We start from the raw sequence: 25,936 nt of genomic DNA, 5'->3' as shown, positions 1-25,936 counted from the left end.
GCACTATTTATATAAAATTTTAGGAAATGCAAACAAATTTATAGTGTGACAGCAGATAACTGGTTGAGGATAAGGGGCTGATGAGGGTTGGAAGGGTGGGAGCTCAAAGAAGCAGGAAGAAACTTTTGCAGGTGATGGATATGTACACATTAAATAAAAACCGGTTATTGCATGTCAATTATACTTCAATAGAACTGTTAAAAATAGTCATCCTACTAGGTTTATAGTGGTATCTTACTGTGATTTTAATTTGCATTCCCCTAGTGACTAATGATGTTGAAATATTTTCTTGCACTTATTAGTTATCCATATATCTTCTTTGATGAAATGCCTGTTCAGATCTTTTGCCATTAAAAAAAATTGTGTTGTTTTCTTATTGAGTTTTAAAAATGCTTTATTCTGGATACAAGTTCTTGATCAGATATGAGGTTTTGAAAATATTTTTCTCCATTACTGTGGCTTGTGTTTGCATTCCTTCACAGTGCATTTTGAAGATCAGTGGCCAGACATGGTGGCTCACACCTGTAATACCAGCACTTTGGGAGGCCAAGGTGGGTGGATTGCTTGAGCTCAGGAGTTTGAGACCAGCCTGGGCAACATAGTGAGACTCTGTTTCTACAAAAAAAAAAAAAATTAAAAATTAGCCAGGTGTGGTGGTGCATGCCTATAGTTCCAGCTACTCGGGAGGCTGAGGCAGGAAGATTGCTTGAGCCCGAGAGGTTGAGGATGCAGTAATCTGTGACTGAGCCACTGCACTACAGCCTGGGCAACAGAATAAGACCCTGTCTCAAAAAAAGAAAAAAAAAATCAGAAGTTTTAAATTTTGGCATTGTATGCAAGAAATTTTTGCCTAACCCAAGGTCACAAATGTTTCTGCTATATTTTCTTCTATAAGTTTTATAGTTTTCACTCTTACTTTTTGGTCTATAATCATTTTGAGTTAATTTTTGTATATGTTGTGAAATATGAGACAAAATTTAAATTTTGCATGGAGATAGCCACTTGTTCCAGCACTGTTTTTATCCTTTCTCCTTTGAGTTCCTTTTCTACTTTTGTCAAAAATCAATTTGTTATTGGCCACTCATACATCTACTTCTGTGAATTGTCTCTTTGAGTATTTTGTTGTTTTTAAGAAATTTGGTTGCTTGTCTTTGTATTCTTGATTTGTAGAAATTCTTTGTGTCCTGGATATGAGACTTTTAACAGGTATCTGCATTGTGAGTACTTTTATCAGTATATCGCTTGCCCATTCATTTTCCTGATGGCATCTTTTGATGAGCAGAAATTTTTAATTTTGATGAAGTCCAACTTACCAAGTTAAAGAACATGTTAGGTACTTAAAAATTGTGGTAAAAATATATAGCATAAAACTTACCATCTTAACCATTTTTAAGTCTACAGTTCAGTAGTGTTAAGTATATTCACACTGTTGTGCCATAGATCTCTGGAACTTTTTCATTTTGCAAATCTGAAGCTTTATAGCCATTGAACATACTCCTCCATTTCCCCTTGCCTCCAGCCCCTGGTAACCATCATTCAACTTTCTGTTTCTATGAATTTAACTACTTTAGTTACCCACCTAAGTAGAATAATACAATAGTCATCTTTTTGTGACTGGCATCTTAACACTTAGCATAATGGCCTCAATATTTATTAATATTGTAACATGTGACAAGATATCCTTTCTTTTTTAACATCGAATAATATTTCATTGTATGTATATGCAACATTTTCTTTATCCATTCATCCATTAGTGGACACTTTAGTTGACTCCACTTCTTGGCTGTTGTGAATTGTGCTTCTGTGAACATAGGTGTGCAAATATCTATCTCTTTGAGACCCTGCTTTCAATTCTTTTGGATAACTACCCAGTAGTGGGACTGGTGGATCATATGGTAGTTCTACTTTTCATTTTTTGAGGAACCTCCATACTGTTTTCCATAGCACATGTACCATTTTATAATCCCACCAAACATGCACAAGGGTTCCAATTTTTCTGCAACCTTGCCAACATTTGTTATTTTGTTTTTGTTTTTTTTGTTTGAAACAACCATTCTAATGGGATGATATTGTGGTTTTGATCTGCAGTTCTCTAATGATTCATGAGGTTGGCAATCATCTTTTCATGTGCTTGTTGGCCATTGTATATCATCTTTGGAGAAATAAATATCTATTCAAGTCTTTTGCCCATTTTCAAATTGGGTGTTGTTGTTTTTAAGTTGTAGGAGTTCTTTATATATTATGGATATTAACCTCTTATCAGGGATATGATTTTCAGATACTTTCTCCCATTCTGTAGGCTTCCTTTTCATTGGGTTGATTGTTGATTGTGGTTTTTGTTTGTTTGTTTGTTTTGAAATGGAGGTTTGCTCTTGTTACCCAGGCTGGAGTGCAATGGTGCGATCCTAGCTCACTGCAACCTTCACCTCCCGGGTTCAAGCGATCCTCCTGCCTCAGCCTCCCAAGTAGCTGGGCTTATAGGCCCACCACACCTATCTAATTTTTGTATTTTTAGTAGAGATGGAATTTCATCATTTTGGCCAGGCTGGTCTCAAACTGCTGACCTCAGGTGATCCACCTGCCTCAGCCTCCCAAAGTGCTGGGATTTTAGGTGTGAGCCACCACACCCAGCATGATTATGTTTTTTGATACACAGAGGTTTTCAAGTTTAATGTCTATTTTTGCTTTCATTGCCTGTTTTTTTAGTGTCATATCCAAGAAATAATGGCCTAATCCAATGTTATGAAGCTTTCCCTCCATATTTTTTCTAGGAGTTTTTACAGTTTGGGGTATTATGTTTAGGTATTTAATTCATTTTGAGTTCATTTTTGTATATGGTGTAAAATAACGATCCAGTTTTACTCTTTTGCATGTGGCAATTCGGTTTTCCCAGCACCATTTGTTGTAGAGACTGTCTTTCCCAATTGAGTGGTCTTGGCACTTTTGTTAAATATCATTTGACTATATATGTGAGGCTTTATTTTTGGATACTTTCTTCTATTCCATTGGTTTATATGTCTGTTTTTATGCCTGTACCACACTGTCTTGATTATTGTAGCTTTGTGATATGTTTTGAAATCAGAAAGTAGATGTTTTTGTTCTCTAATAAATTTTTACTTACATTAAAATTACAAAGATATTCTCTTAGATTTCCCTCTAGAAACTAGAGATTTTGGCTTTTAATTTAGGTCTATGATCCATCTTCAATTAATTGTTGTGTAGAGAGGATGTTTTCTCTATTTCTAATTAGCCAAGAGAGTTAAAAAAATCATAAAGAGGTGTTGAATTCTGTCAAACGCTTTTTCTGCTTCTACTGTGATAATCATATAGTTTTTGTCCTTTATCCTGTTGATGTGGTAAATTACATTTTTTGAATTTTACCTTTTTTGAATGAATGTTCAACCTTGCATTCCTGGAGTAAACCCCACTTAGTCAAGATGTATTATTCTTTTAATATATTATTGAATTATATTTTACTCCTTAATGGAACTTTCTTGTATTATGGCCAGGAACCCTTGAGTGCCTAAAACCTTCTTGGTCCTGGACATCTATCCTCCCACGAGTAGAGTGGCCAATGGGAATTCAAAATACCATTTTACTTTGGTTTTCTTGGTTTTGCCTAAAAAAATGCAGCATTTTTCTGGTAAGTGGAGATAGAGCTGTATGATTTTGCTTAAGGCAGGCTCCTCCCTCCCCCTAAAGCCAAACCCAGATTTAACCCTAGCTGGCCATTAGAAACAAGAACACAAGTGAAAAACAGAATGGCTCCTCCAAGTGCATTTATAACAAGTGATCCCTGCTGGGCTCAGTGGCTCATGCCTGTAATCCCAGCACTTTGAGAGACCAAGGTGGGAGGATTACTTGAACCCAGGAGTTTGAGGCCAGCATGGGCAACAACGTGAGACCCTGTCTCTACAAAAAATTAAAAACTTAGCTGGGCATGGAAGTGTGCACCTGTAGTCCCACTGACTCAGGAGGCTGAGGCAGGAGGATTGCTAGAGCCCAGGTGTCCGAGGCTGCAGTGAGTTATGACTGTGCTACTGTACTCCAGCCTGGGGAACAGAACAAGACACTGTCTCAAAAAATAAAAATAAAATAAAATAAAATAAAATAAAAAATAAAATAAAACAAATTATCTAAAAAGCATGCCCTCTCAGTATTCGAGAGTCCTGTTTGGATTAGTAAATGTTCTATTTTTGAAGAAACCCCAAGAATGGCTTGAGAAGGGGGCTGGGAGCCGTCCCCACCTCCAAACAGCAAGTATATATCTTCTGTTCCGTGTCCTGAGCGAGGGTATAGGTGGCCTCTAACCCAACTGGAATAAAGGCCCTGCCTCCCATGTGCAAATGCTGCCTGCCCATGTGAGGGAGGGAAAAAGCTGTTTCTCTATTTTTCGTTAAAAACAACCCTTTCAGCTCATCTCTGTTCCTATATTTGTGTGCCTCTTTTAAACAATGTATAATTGAGTCTCATTTTTTTCGTCCTGTCTGACAATCTTTACCTTTTAATTGGATATTTAGTCCATTTAAATATCAACAGTTACTTATGTAGTTGGGTTGAAGTCAGTCATCTTGCTATTTATTTTTTCTGTTTATCCTATCTATTCTTGGTTTCTTTTTTCTTCCTTTTCTTATTTCTTTTGGATTAATCAAATACTTTAAAAATTGTTGTTTTATGTCCTCTATTTGCTTTTTAAATGGTATCTTTTATATTATTCTTTTAGTGATTACCTTAGAGATTATATGTATTCTTGACCTAGTGCTACTTCCTGTGCAAGAATCTTACATCCCCCCATGTTTATGTTATTATTATATATTTTATTTCTACATAAGTTATGTCTTCCTATAAGACATTGTTATTATTATTTCTTTCAGCAGTCAATTTCTTTTTATGGTTACTCACATATTTACCATTTCTGGTGCTCTTCATTCTTGAAGTTCTAGGATTCTGTCTGCAATTGTTTTCCTTTAGTCTGAAGAACTTCCTATTTCTTATAGTGTTGTCTGCCACTAATAAATTCTCAGAGTAATACTTTTCTGATCAAATTTTCTAATCAAATTTTCAGATCAATAGTTTATTGATAGTTTATTGATCTGAAAATATCTTTATTTTGCTGTAAAATTTAAGACTATTTTACTGGGTATAGAATTCTCAGCTAGCAGTTTCTTTTCTTTCAGCATTGAAAAAAATCATTCAATGGTCTTCTGGTGTTCATATTTTCTGTTGAAAAGTCAGTTGCAAGTTGCTTCTTTGAAGATAATTTGTCTTTTTTCCCTCTGGCTGCTTTTGGTTTTCAGCAGTTTGACTATGATGTGCCTAAGTGTGGTTTTGTTTGTATTTACCCTGCTTGGAGTTCACTGATCTTTTAAATCTAGAGGTTGATGTCTTTCATCAGTTTTGAAAAGCATTCAGATATTATCTCTTCACTATTACTTCTGCATTATTCTCTCTCTCCTCTCATTGTGGGGGTACTAACTATATGTATACCAGACTATTTGTCTCATAGGTCTCTCATGCCCTATTCTTTTTTTGTTTTTTCAATCTCTGAATTCCAGACTATTTTTTTGCTGACCTGCCTTCCAGTTCACGAATCCTGTCCTCTTCTGTATGCAGCTTGCTATTAAATCTATTGAATTAGTTCTTAATTTTAGATGTATTTTTTTAGTTTTAGAATGTCCATTTGATTCTTTTCTATAGATTACAATTCTGTTCCACCATTTTATTCAATTTTGCTTAATTTTATTTAACATTATTTGTAACAGTTATTTGAAGTTTTAATCTGCTAACTCCAATGTCTGAATCTTCTGGAGGGTCCACTTCTAATGCCTATTTCTTCTCTTGATTATTGGTTATATTTGCCTTTTCACATGTCATATATACAAAATAAAATAAAAAAAAAAACCCAAAACTTTTCTGGGCCATAAATGGACTGTAAAGACTTTAGTTGATATTATTTCCCCCAGAGCATTTGCTCTTTCCTCTGTATAGGGCTGAGCATCTCCATCCAGTTGGGGATTGAACTGGGTTGGGGCTGGATAGCAGCTTTAGGAGGACTCAGTTTGCCTCTGTGTTCAGTTGTCTCAAGGTTGAAATCCGTGTCTGTTTCAGGCTCCTCCTTCAGTGGGACTCTGTCTCCCAGTGATCTCATTCTGCTTTTCTATACCAGCACCTACAACCCCAGCCTCCCTGGTGCTCGGCAGATGTCCTAACCGAAAAACAGCTGTGCATTCAGACGAGACTTAATTAATCACGCCAGCCACAGTGGATGTCAGAAGCTCTGCTGGTTTCTCTCTCTCTAAGCCAAGTCTGATTCTCATTCAGCCTGTGTGTAGACTCAGGAGTGCCCCCGAGACAAGAAAGCAGCTCCCACTTCCCAGCTCTTCTTGGAAAGACTCATCCCTTTCTGTCATCTTAGTTCACCTGGCCCTCTTTGCTTCTACTGCTCTCCAGTGATTTTTTTTCTTAAATGATTTTGTTACCTATCTGTTTTATTTTTCTTAACTTTAAAAATCCTGCAGCAGGAGAATGGCCTACTACTCACTATTCTCTGCCCAGGAGCAGGACTTAATTCTGTTTTCAGTGCCTACTTTTTACTCCAGCCCCATTCCTTCCCCCACCACCCCAAATCTCATATCTGATGGGTGTCTGACCATTTTATGCGATTGCTATTTTACACACAAGCTACCTGAAGCCCAATTGAGGATCATTCCATAGTATCACTGCCATAGTACTCTCCCCATCTCAGTTCACATGTGGGGCAGGATGCTTTAGGCCTGAGCTCCGAGGTGTCCTAGGGCTTCTGTCTGGCTCATCCACATATTTGTTGAGTACTCGGTGTCATGCCTGGCGTATGGTGGGCACTCAACATTTGAGTGAGTGTGGGGGCTGAGGATAACAACTTCTTGAAGGTAGAGGATAAGGGGCAGAGGGCTTGGAGGAGGGGGTATGCCAGTTGTGGTTCTGAGCAGTGTCTGGTCAAATCACAGGAACGTTTGGCCTGAGTGTGTGGAAAAGACTACAGGATGCCTGTGATGGTCCTCATGAAAACAGAGCAAGCTTAGAGGAAGAGGGTGACTCCACTGGCACCACCCAGAAGGCCTTACATCTGGAGCTGCAGTGAGTGAGCACAGCCTGCTTGATCTTCTCTGGCCTGAGGAGGGAGAGGCTGTGAGTCTTCCCAGGTCCTGGGAAGCCTCTACCTGGGTTGGGTAGAGCTAGGCATGGGTGGGGAGGACCCTCAGAAGGCCAGAGGCTTGAGGGTTGCAGGCAGCTCTACTCCACAGTGGCAGCTATGGCTGGAGAGCCCAGGCCCTGTTTTAGCCCAGCTCAGCTGAAAGGTTGAGCAGTGAAAGCGGAAAATACAAAAACCCAAGTGCTTGGATGGGGCCCTGTCCCCCAGCCAGGCCCACATTTGCTGCAGCTGGCTTCCCTGCAGAGGTCATTGCTGCATGGCCAGAGGTCCGGCAGAGGAGTGCTCAGGCCCAGGCCCAAGGTGTTATTTCCCTGATTTGCAGGGAACAGCAGGCTGCTTGCTACTTGTTCATCCCCCTGCAGGTTCATCTCCTACCCACTCCATCCACTCCATCTTTATTCCTGACCAAGTCTCCAGTAATTCTGGTTCATTCAAGAAAATGTGTATTGAGATCCTACTGACTGACAGACCTTATGCTAGGTTCTAGAAATACAAGACATCCAGACACAGTCCTGCCTCAGAGAACTCACAGTTTACTCAGGGAGGTGGACATGCAGACTCATGGCTGCAGTTTTATGTGATAAGTAATGAGAGTATTAGGAACAGGGATGGCTCAGAGGACAATCTATGTGATTCAGTGGATCAAGTAAGGGAGGCTTCATAGGAGAGGTGATTTTGGAGTCGGGTTTTGACATTTAAGTAGGAGTCTGTCAGGCATCCACAGAATCTTTGTGACTCCTATGCTTCCATCAAGGCATACATCTTGACAGTACAGTGGAGGGACATCAAACAAGGCAAAGGCAGGGTTTCCCTGGGGCAGGGGGCAGACATGTTTAAATAGTCCACAAGGGGAGGTCCAGATAAAGTCAGACCGCGTATCAGGTCTGCATGGTGGAGAGGACAGAGTGGTGGGAGAGTGGCAGGACTGCTGGGCCAGCTGGATCCAGGCTTTGCAAATGTTAATTCCATACTTGCTCAGTGATGGGCTCTGGGGAGTTTGGCGTGAGGGAGGGATGGAAGATTGGAAAGGATCAGGCCAGGAAGGGGAGAGCCTTTCAGGGTTTCTGGGAGGGTCACCCTGCTTTGCGGTGGGGAGACATCTTGTGAAGGAAAGCCCCCCACACTAGGGAGCAGCGGGATCTGGCTGAGGCCCTGATATACCAGCGGCGGGAGCAGGCAGTGCTGATGGCCCTCCTGCATGGGAAGGCAGATAAGGAGGCAGACGCTTGGGCCAAGCTGCAGAAGATGGCCCTGATGTCCCCGTGGGCCGGAAAGCACCCCCTGGAAGACATTGAGGACAGCTGGAACAAGTGGGAGTCCAGGGACAAGCAGGTGAGGCTGGGAGGGGAGCACAGGGAGGGGCGCAGGGACCCCCAACTCGCAGCCTTCATTCTTGGGCATGGCTCCTGCAGGTGAGCAAAGTCTTGGGAGCGGCGTATAAGCCCAAGGAACGCTTGCGGAATACCAGGTTCCTGTCCACCAGGGTGCCGTATGGCTGGATGAAGCATCAGGTGAGGCGGGATGGGGCAGCTCCCCAAGAGGCTGGGTCAGGGGCCAGGGGATCCCATGTCCACCAGCAGCCACACTTGTGCCCACACAGCCCTTCAGTGGGGGTGGACAGGAGCCTTTGTCCTTTAACGGGATTCTGGGCCATGGATGGGTCTGGGATGAGACTGACGTGGCTGGTTTGTTTGCCAAGGCCCTGGCTGAGGTCAGTGGTGCAGCTTTTGTCCTTGAGGACAAGCCTCAAGGGCCTGTGGGACGAGGTCCCCTTGGGCGGGGCCCCGTCTATAGCCTCCAAGCATTTCGTATGGTCTGTGGCTGTCTATTTGCTGGTTAGCATATTTCCCACCTGTGTCCCCACTACCTTGGTGCTCAAACAGCAGACCAGGGCATCATGCCAGGCCCATAGTAAGAGACAGGGTAAACGGAAGGAGTGGCTCTCCATCAGGGACAGAAAGGAGCAGGGGATGTTCAAAAGAGCAGATTGAGCTCCAGATTTGAGATCCCAGCCTCTCCCAGCCTCCCCGTCCTTGTCTGCCGTTTGTGGGAGCTCCCTCCTCCCTGTGGTCCCCCTTAAGAATAAATGAGATAACACTGAAGGCCATGTCCCTGCAGGGCCCCCCTGTCCCGGGCTGGGGAGAGGCTGGTGTGAGATGGATTGCTCCAAGGAGCTCTTTGCACCTGGGCCTCACCCAGGGTCCAGCTCGAGGCCTCATTCTCAGAAGCGGGCAGTCTGCTTGCCAGCTCACAGAGTTGCCACAAGCACTGTAACTGGGTGGAGAGCAGGGCTGGGCACCTGGCCTGGTGCAGGGTGGATGCATGGGCCCACAGGCCACGGTGGTTAGTGGCAGCCACAGTCCTTTGGACACACCTTGGCATGGGAAGACCTCAGGGTGCCTCCTTCCTGAGAGTCTACTCTTGATCCTGGGTGTCCCCGGCTCCAACTGGTGCCCCGTTCCCGCTCCCCACTCTGTTCCCTGCAGATCTCGCCTCAGGTCTACCAAAGCCTGCACTTCAGTGATCTGACGCCCACTCAGCAGCCCGACTTCCCGACCAGCAGGGGCCCAGACCAGCAAGACCAGCACGTCTGCCTGGTGGCCCGCCATGTCCAGAAGGACCTGGTGCCCAGCAGGGAGCAGGCTATGCTGGATACCATGGACAGCACACCTGCGACCCCCTCCTCCCCATCTTCCTTGTTATCTGTCACTGCCTCAGCCTCTAGGCTGCTGGACTCCAGCTTGCCCGCCTTCCTGAGGCCCCAGTTCTCCTTGCTGCGGCCCCAGTCGGCCTCCACGGCCCCTTCCACCCCCTCGGTCCCATCCCCGGTGTCCAAGTCCACCCTGCAGAGGTCAGTGACCCGCAAGCACATTGTCTCCTCCTTCAAGCGGCCCCCAAGGCCTCTGAAGGCCACCTTCATGTCCTCTGTGAAGGGGGGCTCCCACGCCAGGTTCTGAGGTGCTCCACTATCTTCTCTAGTCCTCCAGCAGGGCAACCAGGCCCATGGCGGTCCTGCATGTTCCCGGCTTATTCCCTACCAGACCCAGAGGATGTGGCCTTTCCCCCAGCCACCCCACTCGGCCTCTCTGGGGAAGTCCACCTGTCTCCTAATCTTGTCTTCTCTCTGGCCCTGCACAGAGCCCTGGGGCAGAAAATAAATGTTCTCAGCTGTGGGCATCCACAGGTGATGAGGTTGGGCTGTGTGTTCCCTGCCCCCTTAGGTCCTTCCTTATCTGATACCGGTCACATCCCCTGGCCCTGGCAGAGGCAGAGAGGAGAGTCCCTTTCCAAGGACACCTGGGCATGGCTGGTTGGCTTGGAAACTCGGTTCAGCCTCATGGCAAGAGTGAGGCCTGGCAGCCATCTGGTGAGGCTCGTGGCTGTTTGTCTTCTGCCTCTGCTATCTGTCAGTCTTCCCCCATCATCAAACACTCCACCCCAAGCACGCTGTTCTGTCCCGTGTGCAGAGAGGGCTGGAAGCGTGGTGGGCAGCACCCCTCCTGGCTCTGCCGCTGTCAGGCTATGGAGTCCCATGTGTCCTTCCCCTCTGGCCCAGAGGCACCTGTCCAGACCTCTGCTGGGCCATCAGCCCTCTCGGCAGCTGGAGATCCCATTCTGGGGCATGTGGGGCCCTCTGGACACATCACCTGCAACCTGAAGGGAGCTGGGGCAGCCCACTGCTGCTGAGCAAGGAGGAGGTGGGCTATAGGCTGGGGTTCTTGGGGGATCTCTCTAACTGTTAGTCTCAGTGTCCCCACTGACCCTCCTGTCCAGTCCGAGGCTCAGCCCTGAGGGATGCATGTGTCGTTTCTCATCTCGCTGTTTCTCCTTCCATTTCCCTTTAAACTTCACAGGGGTGGAAGCACGGGTTCCTCACCACCACTCTGCTGGGAGGTTTGTTTTTTTTTGTTTTTGAGACAGAGTCTCGCTCTGTCACCCAGGCTGGAGTGCAGTGGCACGATCTCGGCTCACTGCAACCTCCGCCTCCCAGGTTCAGGTGATTCTCCTGTCTCAGCCTCTCGAGTAGCTGGGATTACAGGCATGTGCCGCCATGCCCGGCTAATTTTTGTGTTTTTAGTAGAGACAGAGTTTTGTCATGTTGGCCAGGTTGGTCTCGAACTCCTGACCCAAAATAAGCCACCTGCCTCGGACTCCCAAAGTGCTGGGATTACAGGCGTGAGCCACCACGCCCGGTCTGCTGGGAGTTTCTGTGTCACCTGTGCCTCCTTCCTGGGGTCACTGCATCCTCTCCTGTATGAAGAAACTATGATCTAAGCCCTCCCAGCTTGGTTCTTGTATTAAGGAGTCAGGGGCACCCAGGAGCCAGGCATTATTGAGGCTAAAATCCATCTGCAGGCTGTATCCCAATACCATCTCTGTATCCGTTTCCTAGTGCTGCTGGAAAAAAAGTAACACACTTGATGTCTTAAAACAACAGAAACTAATTGTCTCAGCTCTGGAGCCTGGAGGTCAAGGTGTCAGCTTGGAAGAGGCTGCAGCTTACGTGTCAGTAGCTTCCCAGTAAACCCACCCAGCAGCCCTTGTTGATTTTCACCTTCACAACAAACATCTGTTAAGTGCCTTCTAATCTAGAAAACTCTTCCTTATGGTGGAGCTGAAAAAGGCGTCTGTCTGGGGCTGAGGAGAGGCCTGCTGTCTGGGCCACAGAAGATCATGGCATGTGTCCCCAGGAGGAGGTGCTGGGGATCAGACACCTTTGTGGTCGGGGTTGGGGGCACAGGTGATGGGGCCCTGCCCAGGCCACGCAGACCCCAAGCAGTGCCTCCCCTGACCTTCCCTTCATACCACCTCCCCTGGGAAGGGGCTTCTCATTTTAGACCCCTGCGTTTGCTTCTGGATGCCCCTGGAAGTTGGTAACAGAGCACCCCACACAGGGGCCTTCAAACAATAGACATTAATTTTTTCACAGTTCTGGAGGCCAGAAGCCCAAAATCAAGGTGTCAACAGGGCACCTTGAACCTGGTAGGGGAGGACCCTTCCTTGCCTCTTCCAGCTTCTGGTGTTTGCTGGTAATCTTTGCTTGGTGTTCCTTGGCTTAGAGATGCATTCCCCGCCCTGCTCCTCACTCTGCCTCCATTGTCACACGGGCATCTCCTTCATGGGTCTCCATGATGCCTCTTTTCTTTTCTTTTCTTTTCTTTTCTTTTTCCTTCCTTCCTTCTTTTTCTCCTCCTTCTTCCTTCTGCCTTCTCCTCCTCCTCCTCTCTTCTTCTTCTTCTTCTTCTTCTTCTTCTTCTTCTTCTTCTTCTTCTTCTTCTTCTTCTTCTTCTTCTTCTTCTCCTTCTCCTCCTCCTTCCTCCTTCTCCTCCTCCTCCTTCTTTCTTCTTTTTCTTTCTTCCCTCCTTCCTCCTCTTCTTCTCCTTCTCCTTAGAGACAGGGTCTCACTCTGTCACCAAGGCTGGAGTGCAGTGGTGTGATGATCATAGCTCACTGCAGCCTCAACCCCCCAGGCTCCAGTGATCCTCCCACCTCAGCCTCCCAAGTAGCTGAGAACACAGGTGCACATCACTATGTCTGGCTACTTTTTAGAATTTTTTGTAGAGGCCGAGCGCAGTGGCTCATGCCTGTAATCCCAGCACTTTGGGAGGCCGACATGGGAGGATTGCTTGAGGTCAGGAGTTTGAGACCAGCCTGGCCAACATGGTGAAACCCCGTCTCTACTAAAAATACAAAAATTAGCCGGGCATGGTAGTGCATGCCTGTAATCCCAGCCACTCGGGAGGCTGAGACAGGAGAATTGCTTGAATCTGGGAGGTGGAGGTTGCAGTGAGCCGAGGTTGTGCCACTGCACTCTAGCCTGGGCAACAGAGCAAGGCTGTGTCTCAAAAAAATAAAAATAAATAAATAAAACTTTTGTAGATACAAGATCTTGCTATGTTGCCCAGGCTGGTCTCAAACTCCTGGGCTCAAGGGATCCTCCTGCCTCAGACTCCCAAAGTGCTGGGATTATAGGCATGAGCCACTGCACCCAACAACAGTGTCTTCTCATAAGGACACCAGGCATATAGGATTAAGGGCCCGCCCTACTCCAGTATGACTTCACCTTAACTGATGACTTCTGCATGACTGTATTTCCAAATCAGGCCACATTCTGGGGTACTGGGCCTGTGGGCTTCAGCGTATCTTTTTGGAGGACACAGGTCAACCCATAACAGCCCCCGAGGTCGGAGAAGAAGAGAGTGTGGCTGCACTGAAGATTTTTCCCAGTTTCTATTTTTTTTTTTTTTTTTTTGAGATAGAGTCTCACTCTGTCACCCAGGCTGGAGTGCAGTGGCATGATCTCAGCTGACTGCAACCTCCACCTCCTGGGTTCAAGCGATTCTCCTGCTTCGGCCTCCCAAGTAAGTGGGATTACAGGCATGTGGCACCATGCCCAGCTAATTTTGTATTTTTAGTAGATATGGGGTTTCACCATGTTGGCCAGGTTGGTCTCGAACCCCTGACCTCTGGTGACCCACCCACCTCGGCCTCCCAAAGCCTGGGATTACAGGCATGAGCCACCAGGCCCTGCCAATTTTCCCAGTTTCTAGAGCTTTCAGCTTTGTAGCTGACGCCCTCTTCTTAAATCCCAGTTTGTTCTCCCAGAAAATTTCAGCTAGAGTCCCGCAAACCAATGATGAACTCTAAGTTACCTGCCACCTCCTCACTGACCCAGCGACCGGTGTTTCCGAGCCAGGCACGGAACAGGGGTGGCTGTGCTTGATTCCTCTCTTCCACCTTCACCGGATTTCCCTCGTTGACTTATCCGAGAAGGAAGGGGCTTGAACTCATTTTCCCTTCTGCAAAAGGATGGAATTTCCAGCATTCCCTCTTTCTCAAAGTTGAAGGAAGTGAGAGACAACCTTTATTAGACGCATTCCAAGCGTCAGGCCCCGAACCAGATACTAAAAGTGCATTTAATCCTCACAGCATTCCATGAGGTGGGTGCTGATATTACCTCATTTTGCAGAGAAAGGGAGGCTCAGAGAGGTGAAATTACTTGCCCACGATCCCGCCAGGAAGTGGGGGAGTCAGTGTTTGAATGCTGGCCAGGCTCAGCTGCTCTGAATGTAACTGCTGGGCTGTCCCAGATAACTGAACCCCCACAAAGCTATGTCCAGTGGAGTTGGCTCTGGGGCCTGTCCTAGGCTCTGGCCTTGCTCCCTTGGGAGGAAGGACCCCTGGTCCCTCCTGACTGTGCTGTCCTGGTGTCTGTCCAGTTTAGCCCAGCCTGCAAAGGGCTTGGTGACCTTGGCCACCACTTGAGGTGGGAAGGGAGTGTCCCTGCCAAAGTCTCATTGGCTGATGCCAGAAATCAGCCTCATTTAACCAAGGTACCCAGCTGATGCGCCCAGTCCTGGTTGCCAGCACCTCAGGGTCCTGCCTCTCCAGCGCTGAGCCCTGGTGTAGTCTGTGCAGGTTTGGAAAATGAGTTGTGGGCCCGGGCAGGGGCGCAACTGGGATTGGGAAGGAAAGGCAGGACAGGCAAGGCCTGGGGCGGCCATGGGCTCTCTTGAGGGGGATAAGTGAGGTGCTCCTCACCAGTCCAGACTCTATTTCCAGAACCCTCTCCTGCCCATGAGCTCACTTGAGCTGGACAACAGTCTTCTTAGGCATTTGCCCCATTTTACAACAGGGCAAACTGAGGCTCAGCAAGGAGTAAGGTTTCATAGCTAGAAACTGGTAGAGCTAGCATTCGAACCCAGGGTTTTCTGAGCTAAAGCCCTCGATCCTTCCGTTACATCCTGCTCTGCGCAGCATCTCAGGTGGAGAATTCAGGAAGTGGGGAGGTGTGTGGCGAGGCTGGTGAAAAGGCTTGAGGCCAGGCCTAAGGCTGGCCCCTCCTCTGCCCAGAGGAAGGACACTGGGGCTGGGGAGTGGGGGAGATGGGGGTGGTAGCTACCAGGCTTCAGGGGATTTTCTTAGAGGCCTCTGCATAGCCCTGACCTGGAGGGTGATTCAGGGTTTCCTTTAGAGACCCAAGATCCTGACTTGGGGCCACCTGGCTGGATACCATGGACCAGGACAGGCCAACCTGTCCCCAACCCCCTGACTCTGGGACTCTTCAAACCTCCCCTCAGTGCACCCAGCCCCATTACAATAACCTTCTGTGATCCACCCTTGAAGGGGTCAGTTGACCCTAATGCGTCCTTTCCCTGCCCGGTGCTGTTTGTGCCATGAGGACAAAACCAGGTTGGGCAAAGCAGAGTCAAACGTCATTTGTTGATCAAGGAATGGGGAAGGGGAGCTCGTGTTCAAAGCACCTTCTCCCTAAAGCACAGGGCAAAGGGGGATTTTAAGGGCTTTTAGGGCAGGTAGGTGGAGACTGGGCCAGGGATTCCTGGAGAAAGGTGGGTTCTTCCAGGAGAGGCTGGACCTTGCACAGTCTTGTCTTTTGCACCCAGCACTTTTTGTGCCTAGCAAGGTACATTGCTCCCCCTGGGTGGAGATTTTCGCAGGGTAATGAGACAAGAGTTCAGTCAAGGCGGCACTGCTTGGTTCAACTCATCCTGTGGCTGGTTCGTGGTTATTGGCTTCCAGCCTTCACTTCTGCAAGCACAGCTGCAAGCACAGGTTAATTTTGCAGGTTGTGGGGCTTTTCTGAAAGAACTAAGATCATGCTGCAGTGATGCTTTCACTGTGTTTCTCACACGCTGTAGATCTGGTGAATTGTAGACACTTAAATAATTGTAAGGTCTGAATCTCATCTCCTACTCTGACTTCAGCCAACCCTGGAGATTTGCCTCAGGTGCCAGAGCCCACAGGCTGTCCCTCCAGGCAGCAGGTGCCCAAGATGCAGCCGTCACAGGCTTCAGCATGACAGGCAGGGTTGAGCTCCACCAATAGCGAGTGAGCAGCCATGTCTGCCCCACTGCCCACACCCAGCCTCTCCCACCCAGGCCCTACCTGGGATGCCGGGTAGATCATTCCAGAACACCAGAGTCAGAAGGAGCTTAGAACCCAGATGGGGAAATGGAAGCCAACGTCCCGCAGGAGCCGGCATGACGAAGCTGGATGGAGGCCCTGCCTGCTGGTCACCGGTCACCCTGGTGCGTCCTCTAGTGCCTACGTCCCTCCTCGCCTGCTCTCTGCTTTTTGCACCAATGGCGTAAACCCCACTTGGATTTAGCTCTTTTCTGATTCTAAAAGTAGCACGGACTGAGTATAGAAAATTAGAAAGACATAGAAAAGCATCAAAGTCAATAAAAAACACCTGGATTCCATCATCCAGAGATCATTTTAGTGCATTTTTCTTCCAGATTTCTTACCCCTGCCAAAAAAAACCAGGGTTCATTTGCCTGGTGAGCCACAAACCACTTGCCGTGAGAACTCGGGTTTTGATCAATAGGAGCCTCATTACTTGGCACAAGTAAGGAGGGTGCTGGGTGTATTCTCCAAAGCATGGTCTCCCTGAGGGAAACTGACGGAGGGCTTTCTGGGTGATGGAGAGGGGAAGGGGTGCACCACAGCATACAGAAGAGGGGTCCCAGTTGCACAGATGCAGTGAGTCATCATGCGGCACATAGGTCTCATGTCCTGGTGATGAGGCTACAGCTCCTTCTGGGCGGGAGACTTCAGCACAGTCATGACAAAGTTCACTGGGGTTCATCCGTAAGTTGCCGGTGTCTGTGGGGTGCCTGTTCTAACCAACTAGGTGACTGCATCCCACATAGGGTTTTTTTTTGAGATAGAGTCTTGCTCTCATCACCCAGGCTGGAGTGTGATGGCGCAATCTCGGCTCACCACAACCTCTGCTTCCTGGGTCCAAGCGATTCTCCTGCCTCAGCCTCCTGAGTAGCTGGGACTACAGGCGTATGTCACCACACCCTGCTAATTTTTGTATTTTTGGTAGAGATGGGGTTTCACCATGGTGGCCAGGCTGGTCTCGAACTGCTGACCTCAAGAGATCCACCCGCCTCGGCCTCCCAAAGTGCTGGGATTACAGGCGTGTGAGCCACCGCGTCTGGCCCCACACAGGGTTTAGGAGGAAAATGGGCTGCAGAGTGGGAGGCTGTCCAACAGGCTGACTGCCAAGTTGATCATGAAATTCCTATTGTCCCTGGAACCCTCCCTGGCTGTGTACAGAGACTTTTCTGTTTTTATGTGAATTTGTGCACACGCCCACATACACACCCATGCATACCCTTACACTCACACACACGCACACTCAGACTCACACTCATTCACTCACTTATATACTCACACACATGCACAACTCATAATCCCAAAATCGACGCTTCATACACATCATTCTTCATGTGATGAGTAAACACCTCCATGCTGCAATTCTTGGAGGCCTCGCCCATGATGGCTGCTCCTTGGGGTCTGAACCTTCTCCAGGATCTAGAGCTGCCGCCCAGCTGCTCTTGAAAGGAGCAGGAAGACACGCATGACGGCATCTTGCCTGCCCCTAACAATGTACTTCTGCCACCAGACAAAGGCACGGGCAGCCATCTCTCTGCAGCGGAGCAGAACTGTCTCCTCGGGCCCAGCTGGGCTGAGGGGTCATGGCCACAGGCTGGCAGCCCAAGGACGGGAGTCCCTCCACCAGGACATGGGACATGAGGGCACTGAGGAGAGTGTGGGGACAGCTTTGTCCTCAGAAATGAGCCACCCTTGACCTCATTTTCTGGTGCCACTTCCAAATTTCACATGTGATCAACTCTTGTTAAGCATCTACTGTGTGTGGGGCACCGGGGACACCAGAGTGAGGAAGACCCTGCCCTTTCCTGTTGGGACACAGATTATTTCTCCACAGCATGGATGCAGCTTCTTGTTAGCTTATCCAGCAGATTATCTGTCCTGAATGCATACCCACTCCTCTGTGCCAGCCAGGCAAATCTCATGGGAGAGTGGGCAGACATGGAAGAAGCAATCCAAGACGGCTTCCTGGAGGAGGGGGGGTCTATAAGCCCAGGGCCGGTCAGGACCTTTGTGTCTGGAGAACAGGACCCTATTCTCTGCCTGAGAAGGCCTTCCCCCAGATGGAATGCCTCTCCCTCAGGTTCTGCTTAGATATCCCCTCAAATACCCTGTCACCCCTGGCCTACTTTATCCTCTGATAAGCCCTGACTTTAGATAGGATGGGGGTGGGGGAGGGAAGGTGGCTCATGAAGGTGCCTGGGCATACAGGAAGTTCTCGCCAGTTGCAGAAAGTCCATGGGGTAGGTCAGCTAGAAGCCTGGCATTGCCTATCACCCACAGAAAGCAGTGGCAAGGCAGGGGGTGGCCGGCTGACTTAGCCTATACCCTGTCTCATGGCAGCCTCCGGGCCACACATATAAATCCTGGTCTCCAAAAGCATCCGGGAGCTGCTGTCCTGCCTGGTGAGCCCTGGGGCCTTTGCAATTCCACTCATTCCTTTTGAGCCCGGACAGGCTGAGCCATGGCCAGGGGTCATAGAGCACACTGGAGAGTGCCCAGCAGGCCACCATGACCAGGGACACACTCCTACTTTGCCCTGGCTGGTGGTGCCGCTTGTGGAAAGAGAAACATCCCAGGACCCGGAAACTGCTCGAGGCACCCAGAGACTGGGCTCGGTCCCCCAGAATACTGCAAGGAAGGAGGAGAATACTGCAATGGGCTGAGCTGTGCCCATTATTCAGATGAGGAAACTGAGGATCAGGAGGTGATGAGGATCAGGTGTTCTGGGGGTGTGGATATTTTGGAAAGTAGGGAAACTGAGCAGACCCAGGGGCCCAGGGACGTAGGCAAAACTCTTGCTCGCTCGCCTGGTTCTCAGGTGGGAAGAGAGCTGTGCTTTGTGTTGGTGGCCTGGCCTAGCACCCTACCCCCATTTCATCAGCGTTCACAGCAACACTGCAGGTCAGGGCAATGGCCCAGAGATGGAATGGGACCAGGCAGGGGCCACACAACAAATCAATGGCAGGGGCGGGTCCGGGTCTCAGCCCCATCCTGGCTACCCCGTTCAGACCCCAGCCCTGTCTCCGGCCTCCTGAGCCCCTGGCTTGAGGCTGGGTTGGGGAGGCTTGGGGGTGGGATCCCTCTTCCACAGTGGGCTTGTCCTGGTCTGGGTGGGGCTAAAGTGCTGAGCTGCAGGGTCCAGGGGACACCAAGCCCCCTTTCCACCCTCTGGTTTTCTTGTCAGTCTTGGGGAAAGAGCTTGGGATCTGGGGTCAGCAAGCCTGGGTTCAAGTCCTGGTTGTGTGACCTCAGGTCAGAGACAGCTCCTTGCTAGCCTCATCTGCAAAACCGGGGTGACAATACTGCCTGTCTCATGCCCGTTATGCCTGGGCATGCCGCCTGGCACACATCAGCTGCTGGGGAAGGGCCATGAGGTGGTTTCCCTTCCTCCCAGTGCCATGGGCAGCACAGAGTGGGCCAGGCTGCAGGCTCCAGCTACCCGTTTGAGGTGCTGTGGGACCCCTATGAGGCCCTTCCCTCCCTGAACCTCTGTCTCCCTAGATGGGGTACCAGCAGGTGGGGGCCTCTGTGCTCAACCGTGAACCAGCGTGGGCATGGGATGGGGGTGGGAGACCAGGTGGGAGGCCCAGAGCGGGAGGTGAGGGGCTGAGGGCTCAGCTGGGACAGGGAGGCAGCCACAGGGTCTTTGGAGTGCCCCCAGTGAGGCAGGAAAATAGGGTCTGAAGGCAGGGAACATAAGGCCAATTCTCACTTCAGCTAGGACAGGAAATATCCTCTCCATGGGGTGTAGGCCAAGTAAATAACTTTGTAATTTTACTTCATTGTCTCTATTTACATAGGGTGTACCCCCAAGTAACCAGTGGAATCCTCTAGAGAGTAAACTCCCAAAAATTCTGTAACCGGGCCCTTGAGCCCCTACGCTAGGGCCTGCTCCCTCACTGTGGAGTGTACTTTGATTTTCAATAAAGCCCTTCATTCCTTCCTTGCTTTGTTTGTGTATTTTGTCCAATTCTTTGCTCAAGATGCCAAGAACCAGGACACCTTCCACCATTAACGCCATCTCCCTGTCCCGTTCCACTTCCTGCCTCTCTTTCCCCCGTCTCTGTGTCTCTAGTTGTGACTCTGTCTTCCTGTTTCTCCGTCCATTCTCTTTCTGCTTCGGTCTCATTGCCTCCTGTCTTTGGCCTTGTGTTTTCTCTGTCTCCACCTCTCTGCTCTCTCAGGTGCTGCTTCTCACTCTGATTCTCTCTCCTCTCAGGCATCCCAGGGTTCTAGTGTTATCAGCGCCCTGGGTTCTTGTAATCTGCCAGGAAATCAAGAGCGATCACCAGACATAGCAGCAAAGAGAAAGAGCTTTATTTAGCTTGTGCACGAGCGAAGTCAGCAACGTGAAAGGAAAAGGGCAGGCTGCTCCCCAGTGGAGTGTGTGGGTTAGATTTCCAGGGCCTTTCTATAGGGACGGGTTTTGCCAGGGCATGGACAGGAGGAGGGGTTTCTCTAGCACTTGCACAGTGGCTCAACACACTTTTTCAAACATTGCATGTAACATCAGCATTTTAAATCTCCACCTTGGGCATGATTTGCAGCATTAAAATGAGGAAGAGGGTAAGTTGAAGTTTAAGTCTAACTGCACATGCGGGGCCCCAGGGAAGTCCATAGCCACCGAAAGCAGGAACTCGTGGTGAATAGTTTCCTGGGTCTTTGGCTGCTGATTGGCTGGAAGTTAGGTGAGCTACGGCCTGATAAGGGGTTTTTGTACTTTTTCTCTAAACCACATCAAAACCAGGAAACCAGTCAGCCTGCCTGTCTCACGAGCCCCTATTTCCTGTTGTAGATGGTGACCAGCTTGTCCTGGTTTGCTTGGAACTGTCCTGGTTTTCAAACGTAAAGTTCCACATCCTGGGCACTCCCCAGTCCTGGGCAAACCAGAATGGTTGGCCAGACTGTTGCTGTGAATGGGGTGGGGCATATCCTGCCTGCTTTTCTCTGGGCCTTACCTGCTAAGTGGTGTCCAAGGAGAGGCCCTGGGGGTCCAGCTGTGGGATGGGCTGGTAACTCGTCCCTCCCTGCCCTTCCAACCCACTCTTGCCCTCAGTGCTGGCACCTGGGCATCCCGGACACTGTCCAGGGCGCCCTGGCTGGATGGCCTGTCTTCATGGGCCATGGTGCAGGGCTCAGGCTAAAGGCGGGTGGGGGATGGGGGGCCTGAAGCCCCTGCTGTGCCTGATGTGCCTTCGGTATGTCCCCTGTCCCCAGGTGGCTCTGCACTTGATGTCAAGGAACACAGCCATTGCACCACAGCTTGGTCCTCTGACAGTGGCCCAGCCATGGCTCCAAGAATATGTGCCCTCCCTGGGCATTTCCAGGCCTTCCTGTTGGCTGTGTTCTCTGTCCTGATCAACGTCCCCCTGCAGATCCCTCCCTGCATGCAGGAGTTGGTGGTGAGGGACTGGCCCTGCGCTTCGGCCCCTAGATTCTCCACGCAGCAATCACAGCCCAACCACAAACTCCTCACTCATCAGGAGCTCACGCTTGCTGCAACCTCAGGCTTCTAGACTTTGGCTGGGGCCACAGATCATGGCCTCTGAGCTCCACAGGTCCTCATGCATGATGTAGGTGAGATGTGTTTTAAGTCCTCTCTCGGTGCCAATTTGCTCAATATGTTCAGAGTTCTAACCACATTGGATATGGGTTTTTCAAAGCTCAGAGCATATTAGGTTAAGGGCATGGACCCAGATGGCCTGAATATGAATTTGAATTCTGCCCTGTATTAGACCCTTTTTTCTAAGCCTCAGTTTTGTCATCTATAAAATGGGTTCAGTGATATTACCTACCCCATGAGACGTTGTGAGTATTCAGTGAGATCATCACAGTGACTGGCATGGAAAAACAACTTTCTATTGAGTGGTTGTTTTATGCAAGGCATGACTACATTTAACCCCCACATCTATGGGATTCAGAGATGTCGGGTAATTGGTCTAAGGTCACACAGTTAGGAGGAAGCTACATCCCTAACCAGCAGGCTATCCTGCCTCTGCAGTAGTAACAACTAACATTTAAGGAGCAGTTGTTACGTACCAAGCACTATTCAAAAGGCTTGATATGTTCTAAAGATTTTACTTTTAATCCTCACAATTCTAAGAGGTAGGTACTAATATTATTCCAATCAGTTAGATAAGGAAACTGAGGCACGGGGAGGTAGAGTCTTGCCAAAGGGTCACATAGCTGGTTAGTGGTGAAGCTGGGATTTGAACCCAGGAAGAAGCCTAGCTGCAGAGGCTGTTTTTCTGTTTTCGTTTTTTTTAGGCGATGTTTTTAACCACACTGTTTTTTCTTTTAAAACAGCTTGCCTTTATCTCGATCCTCTGAGAGTACCTAATGCCCAAGAATTATGAGCTGTTATTATTATCATTATTATAGACAAGAAGCTGGAAGAAGGCGCAGGAGGCTTTGAGGGGAGGGGCATGCTGACAGGAGAGCATGGAAAACTAAGAGCAGAGCTCAGGTGCATATGCTGGACATGGTCCCACAGCTCAGCAGGTGAAGGGGTTAACAGCTCTTCTTCATGGCTGAAGGAGCTACGTCCTTTCTGGAAAGACTTCCATCAAGATAGGGAGAACAAACAGAGATGTGACACCATCAGAGTGGGCCCATGAGGACAAGAAATTGACATGGGGGACGTAGCCATGAAGTGGTGACTGCCAACGCCCCTCTGATGTTTGCTGAGAACTCTGTGCCTCCTTCCATAGCCTCATGGCTGCAGTCCCATTTGAGCCTCAGAATGGTCCCTGTCAGGCAAAATGACTACTCTGTTTTATAGATTAGAAAACTGGGGCTCAGAGGGGAGCTGTGACTTGCTCAATGGCACACTGGCTCCTGTGCTGAGCTCCAACCCCAGGCTGGAATGCTCACACACCCAAAGGTGGGCACTGTGTGTCAGGCCTCTGAGCCCAAGCTAAGCCATCATATCCCGTGACCTGCACGTATACATCCAGATGGCCTGAAGTAACTGAAGAATCACAAAAGAAGTGAAAATGGCCTGTTCCAGCCTTAACTGATGACATTACCTTGTGAAATTCCTTCTCCTGGCTCATCCTGGCTCAAAAACTCCCCCGCTGAACACCTTGTGACCCCACCCCTGCCAGCCAGAGAACAACCCCCTTTGACTGTAAATTTCCACTACCTACCCAAATCTTATAAACGGCTCTGTCCCTATTTCCCTTCGCTGACTCTCTTTTCGGACTCAGCCCGCCTGCACCCAGGTGAAATAAACAGCCTTGCTGCTCACACAAAGCCTGTTTGGTGGTCTCTTCACACAGATGCGAGTGAAACTGTGATCCTGGTTTCACAGGCCTGGGGTGTATAGAGAAGTCAAACATGGCTTCCCGTGTAAACTGTTAGTGTAATGCCCAACCTTGTTTTTACTAACCCTGTTTTTAGACTCTCCCTCTTTCCTTTAATCATCTAGCCTTGTTTCCACCTGAATTGACTCTCCCTTAGCTAAGAGAGCCAGACAGACTCCATCTTGGCTCTTTCACTGGCAGCCCCTTCCTCAAGGACTTAACTTGTCCAGCACATCCAAGAATGCAATTAACTGATAAAATACTGTGGCGAGCAATATCCGCAGTTCCCAGGAATTCGTCTGATTGATAACTCCCAAAAAGCCCTGCGTCTATCACCTTGTGGTAATCTTAAAGCCTCCGCACCTGGAACTGTTTACTTTCCTGTTGAGCCCAGAGAGGCCCTTCCCCAGCAGCTGCTGTGTGCCAGGCGGCATGCCTAGGCATAACGGGCATGAGACAGGCAGTATTGTCACCCCGGTTTTGCAGATGAGGCTAGCAAGGAGCTGTCTCTGACCTGAGGTCACACAACCAGGACTCGAACCCGGGCTTGCTGGCCCCAGATCCCAAGCTCTTTCCCCAAGACTGACAAGAAAACCAGAGGGTGGAAAGGGGGCTTGGTGTAACCATTTATCCTTTTAACTTTTTTGCCTACTTTATTTCTGTAAAATTGTTTTAACTAGACCCCCCTCCCCTTTCTAAACCAAAGTATAAAAGAAAATCTAGCCCCTTCTTCGGGGCCCAGAGAATTTTGAGCGTTAGCCATCTCTTGGCCGCCGGCTAAATAAACAGACTCTTAATTCGTCTCAAAGTGTGGCGTTTTCTCTAACTCAGTCAGGTACAACATTAGTATTGACGCCGAGACAGGGTTTGACTATCAGGGCCTGGCATGTTCAGTTTTCAGAGCTGCTGATTCTTTATCCCAGTGGTAGAATCACAGGAAGAAAAGGCCCATGGAGGCTTGCACTTATACCCATTTCTACCATAGACATGCTGGGTACCCTTAGGCAAGACCTTGCTCCTCTCTGGGCCTCGTTTGCCACATGGGGCTTGAATTAGATCAGTGTTTCTTAACATGAGGACTCATTTTCTCAACATGAGCTGTCAGGATGGGGAGGACCCTAGAACGGGTAGTGTCTCAGGGTTGAGCTGATGCTCTGCAGAACGTGGGCTCTGGACTTGAACTGACTGACTTGGGTTCAAATCCCAGCTTCTCTACTCACTCCTGGTGTGAACCTGAGGAAGCGTCTAAACCTCTTAGAGCTTCAGTTTCCACATTCATAAAATGGGGATGAATGATTGGCAGCTGAATTCCCTGGTGGGGAGAAGACGTGGGCTGGTGGCGGGGCCTTTGGGCTCTCATAGGGCTGAGGACAGCCGCAGGTACCCCACAGTGCTTATCAAACTCACCAGCAGTGACCTTGGGGCTCAAGCTGACTTGGGCGCCCCCATGGTGCTATTGGAGGAGGGCCCGTGGATGGTGGAGATGTGCGCCCTCATGGAGCTGCTGCTGTGTGGACCCAACAGCTGGCTGCCTCCTGCTGCTCGGACTCAAAGAGGTGAGTGCTGCATGAGGCATCCTCACCCTCCAGCTCCTCCCCTCACTGTCCCTGTGCCATAGGCCCTGCCGGACTCCTCCCCACTGAGGGGTGAGTGACTGAGAGCAGCACAGACAGGGACAGAGCTTCAGGCCAAAGGCGCGTAATAGGAATGGAATGATCTCAGCAGCAGGCCCACAGGGAGCTGCACTTCCAGGCAGAGATCACAGGTGTAGGGTGGGGGTGGAGGCCTGGGAGGGCCCTGAGGGGTGGGGCGACTCCTGCGTGTCATCTGCAGGGACCTTGGGGGGACTGAACAAAGGATGACGAATGTGGGAATAAAGATAAAGACAAAAGAGCATATTTGGAAGAAGGGGTCAGGGGGCTCCTTGCTTCCAGTGAACAAGGGCCCTGAGCTTTAGAGCCCTTCGAATTTGATTGGGTAAAGGAGATATGGAGAAGTGGGGGTGGTTGTCAGTCAGTGGCTTAATTTACAGCAGGCTTGCAAGACTGCATTCTTTGAACAATAGGTTCTAAATGTCCCAGTAGATAACCTCAATGAGCACGGTGCCAGGGCCCTCAGCAAACCTTCTAGCAGTAGGCGCAGTCGTGAGTTTGCGCACATCCTACATTCATGATGAACAGTTTGCTGTTTGATCATATAGCCTCCAGTGGAGTGCTGAGTTGGTCACGATTCCTTTGGCCTTTTCAGCTCCCAACACCTGGGAGCTCCTCTTTGTCTCACTCCCGATCCCCTTTGCAGGATCTCGTCCTCACAGCCATGTTTGTGGTTGATGGATGCAAATTCACGGTCTCTGTGGACATAAAGAGATGAGCGGGATGGCTGCAGGCACAACCCAGACTTCCTGGGGAGCAGAGGTTAGGCAGCTGGCAGGCTCCGCACTCACAGTTGCTCAGGGAGTCCTCGCTTGTTGCTGTTGTTCCCAGGAGGCTGCCTCTTTCCCTGTGGATCCAGGGGC

General features: G+C 49.2%; 1 protein-coding gene across 1 annotated transcript in view; it reads left to right on the top strand.

The window, feature by feature from the left end:
• EFCAB8 (EF-hand calcium binding domain 8) overlaps positions 1-10,149 on the top strand; it is a 107,854-nt gene extending 97,705 nt beyond the window's left edge. The window contains exons 24-27 of the mRNA XM_030825422.1: positions 6,987-7,116; positions 8,320-8,524; positions 8,605-8,703; positions 9,679-10,149. Of these exons, the coding sequence (XP_030681282.1) occupies positions 6,987-7,116; positions 8,320-8,524; positions 8,605-8,703; positions 9,679-10,149 (905 nt within the window). The remainder of the gene's footprint in view (positions 1-6,986; positions 7,117-8,319; positions 8,525-8,604; positions 8,704-9,678) is intronic.
• The last annotated feature ends 15,787 nt before the right edge of the window (positions 10,150-25,936 follow it).

The sequence above is a fragment of the Nomascus leucogenys genome, chromosome 13 (genome assembly GCF_006542625.1).
Source record: "Nomascus leucogenys isolate Asia chromosome 13, Asia_NLE_v1, whole genome shotgun sequence".
Lineage (NCBI taxonomy): Eukaryota > Metazoa > Chordata > Mammalia > Primates > Hylobatidae > Nomascus > Nomascus leucogenys.
The sequence above is the reverse complement of the archived record's forward strand: the minus strand, read 5'-3'. Positions and strand labels throughout refer to the sequence as shown.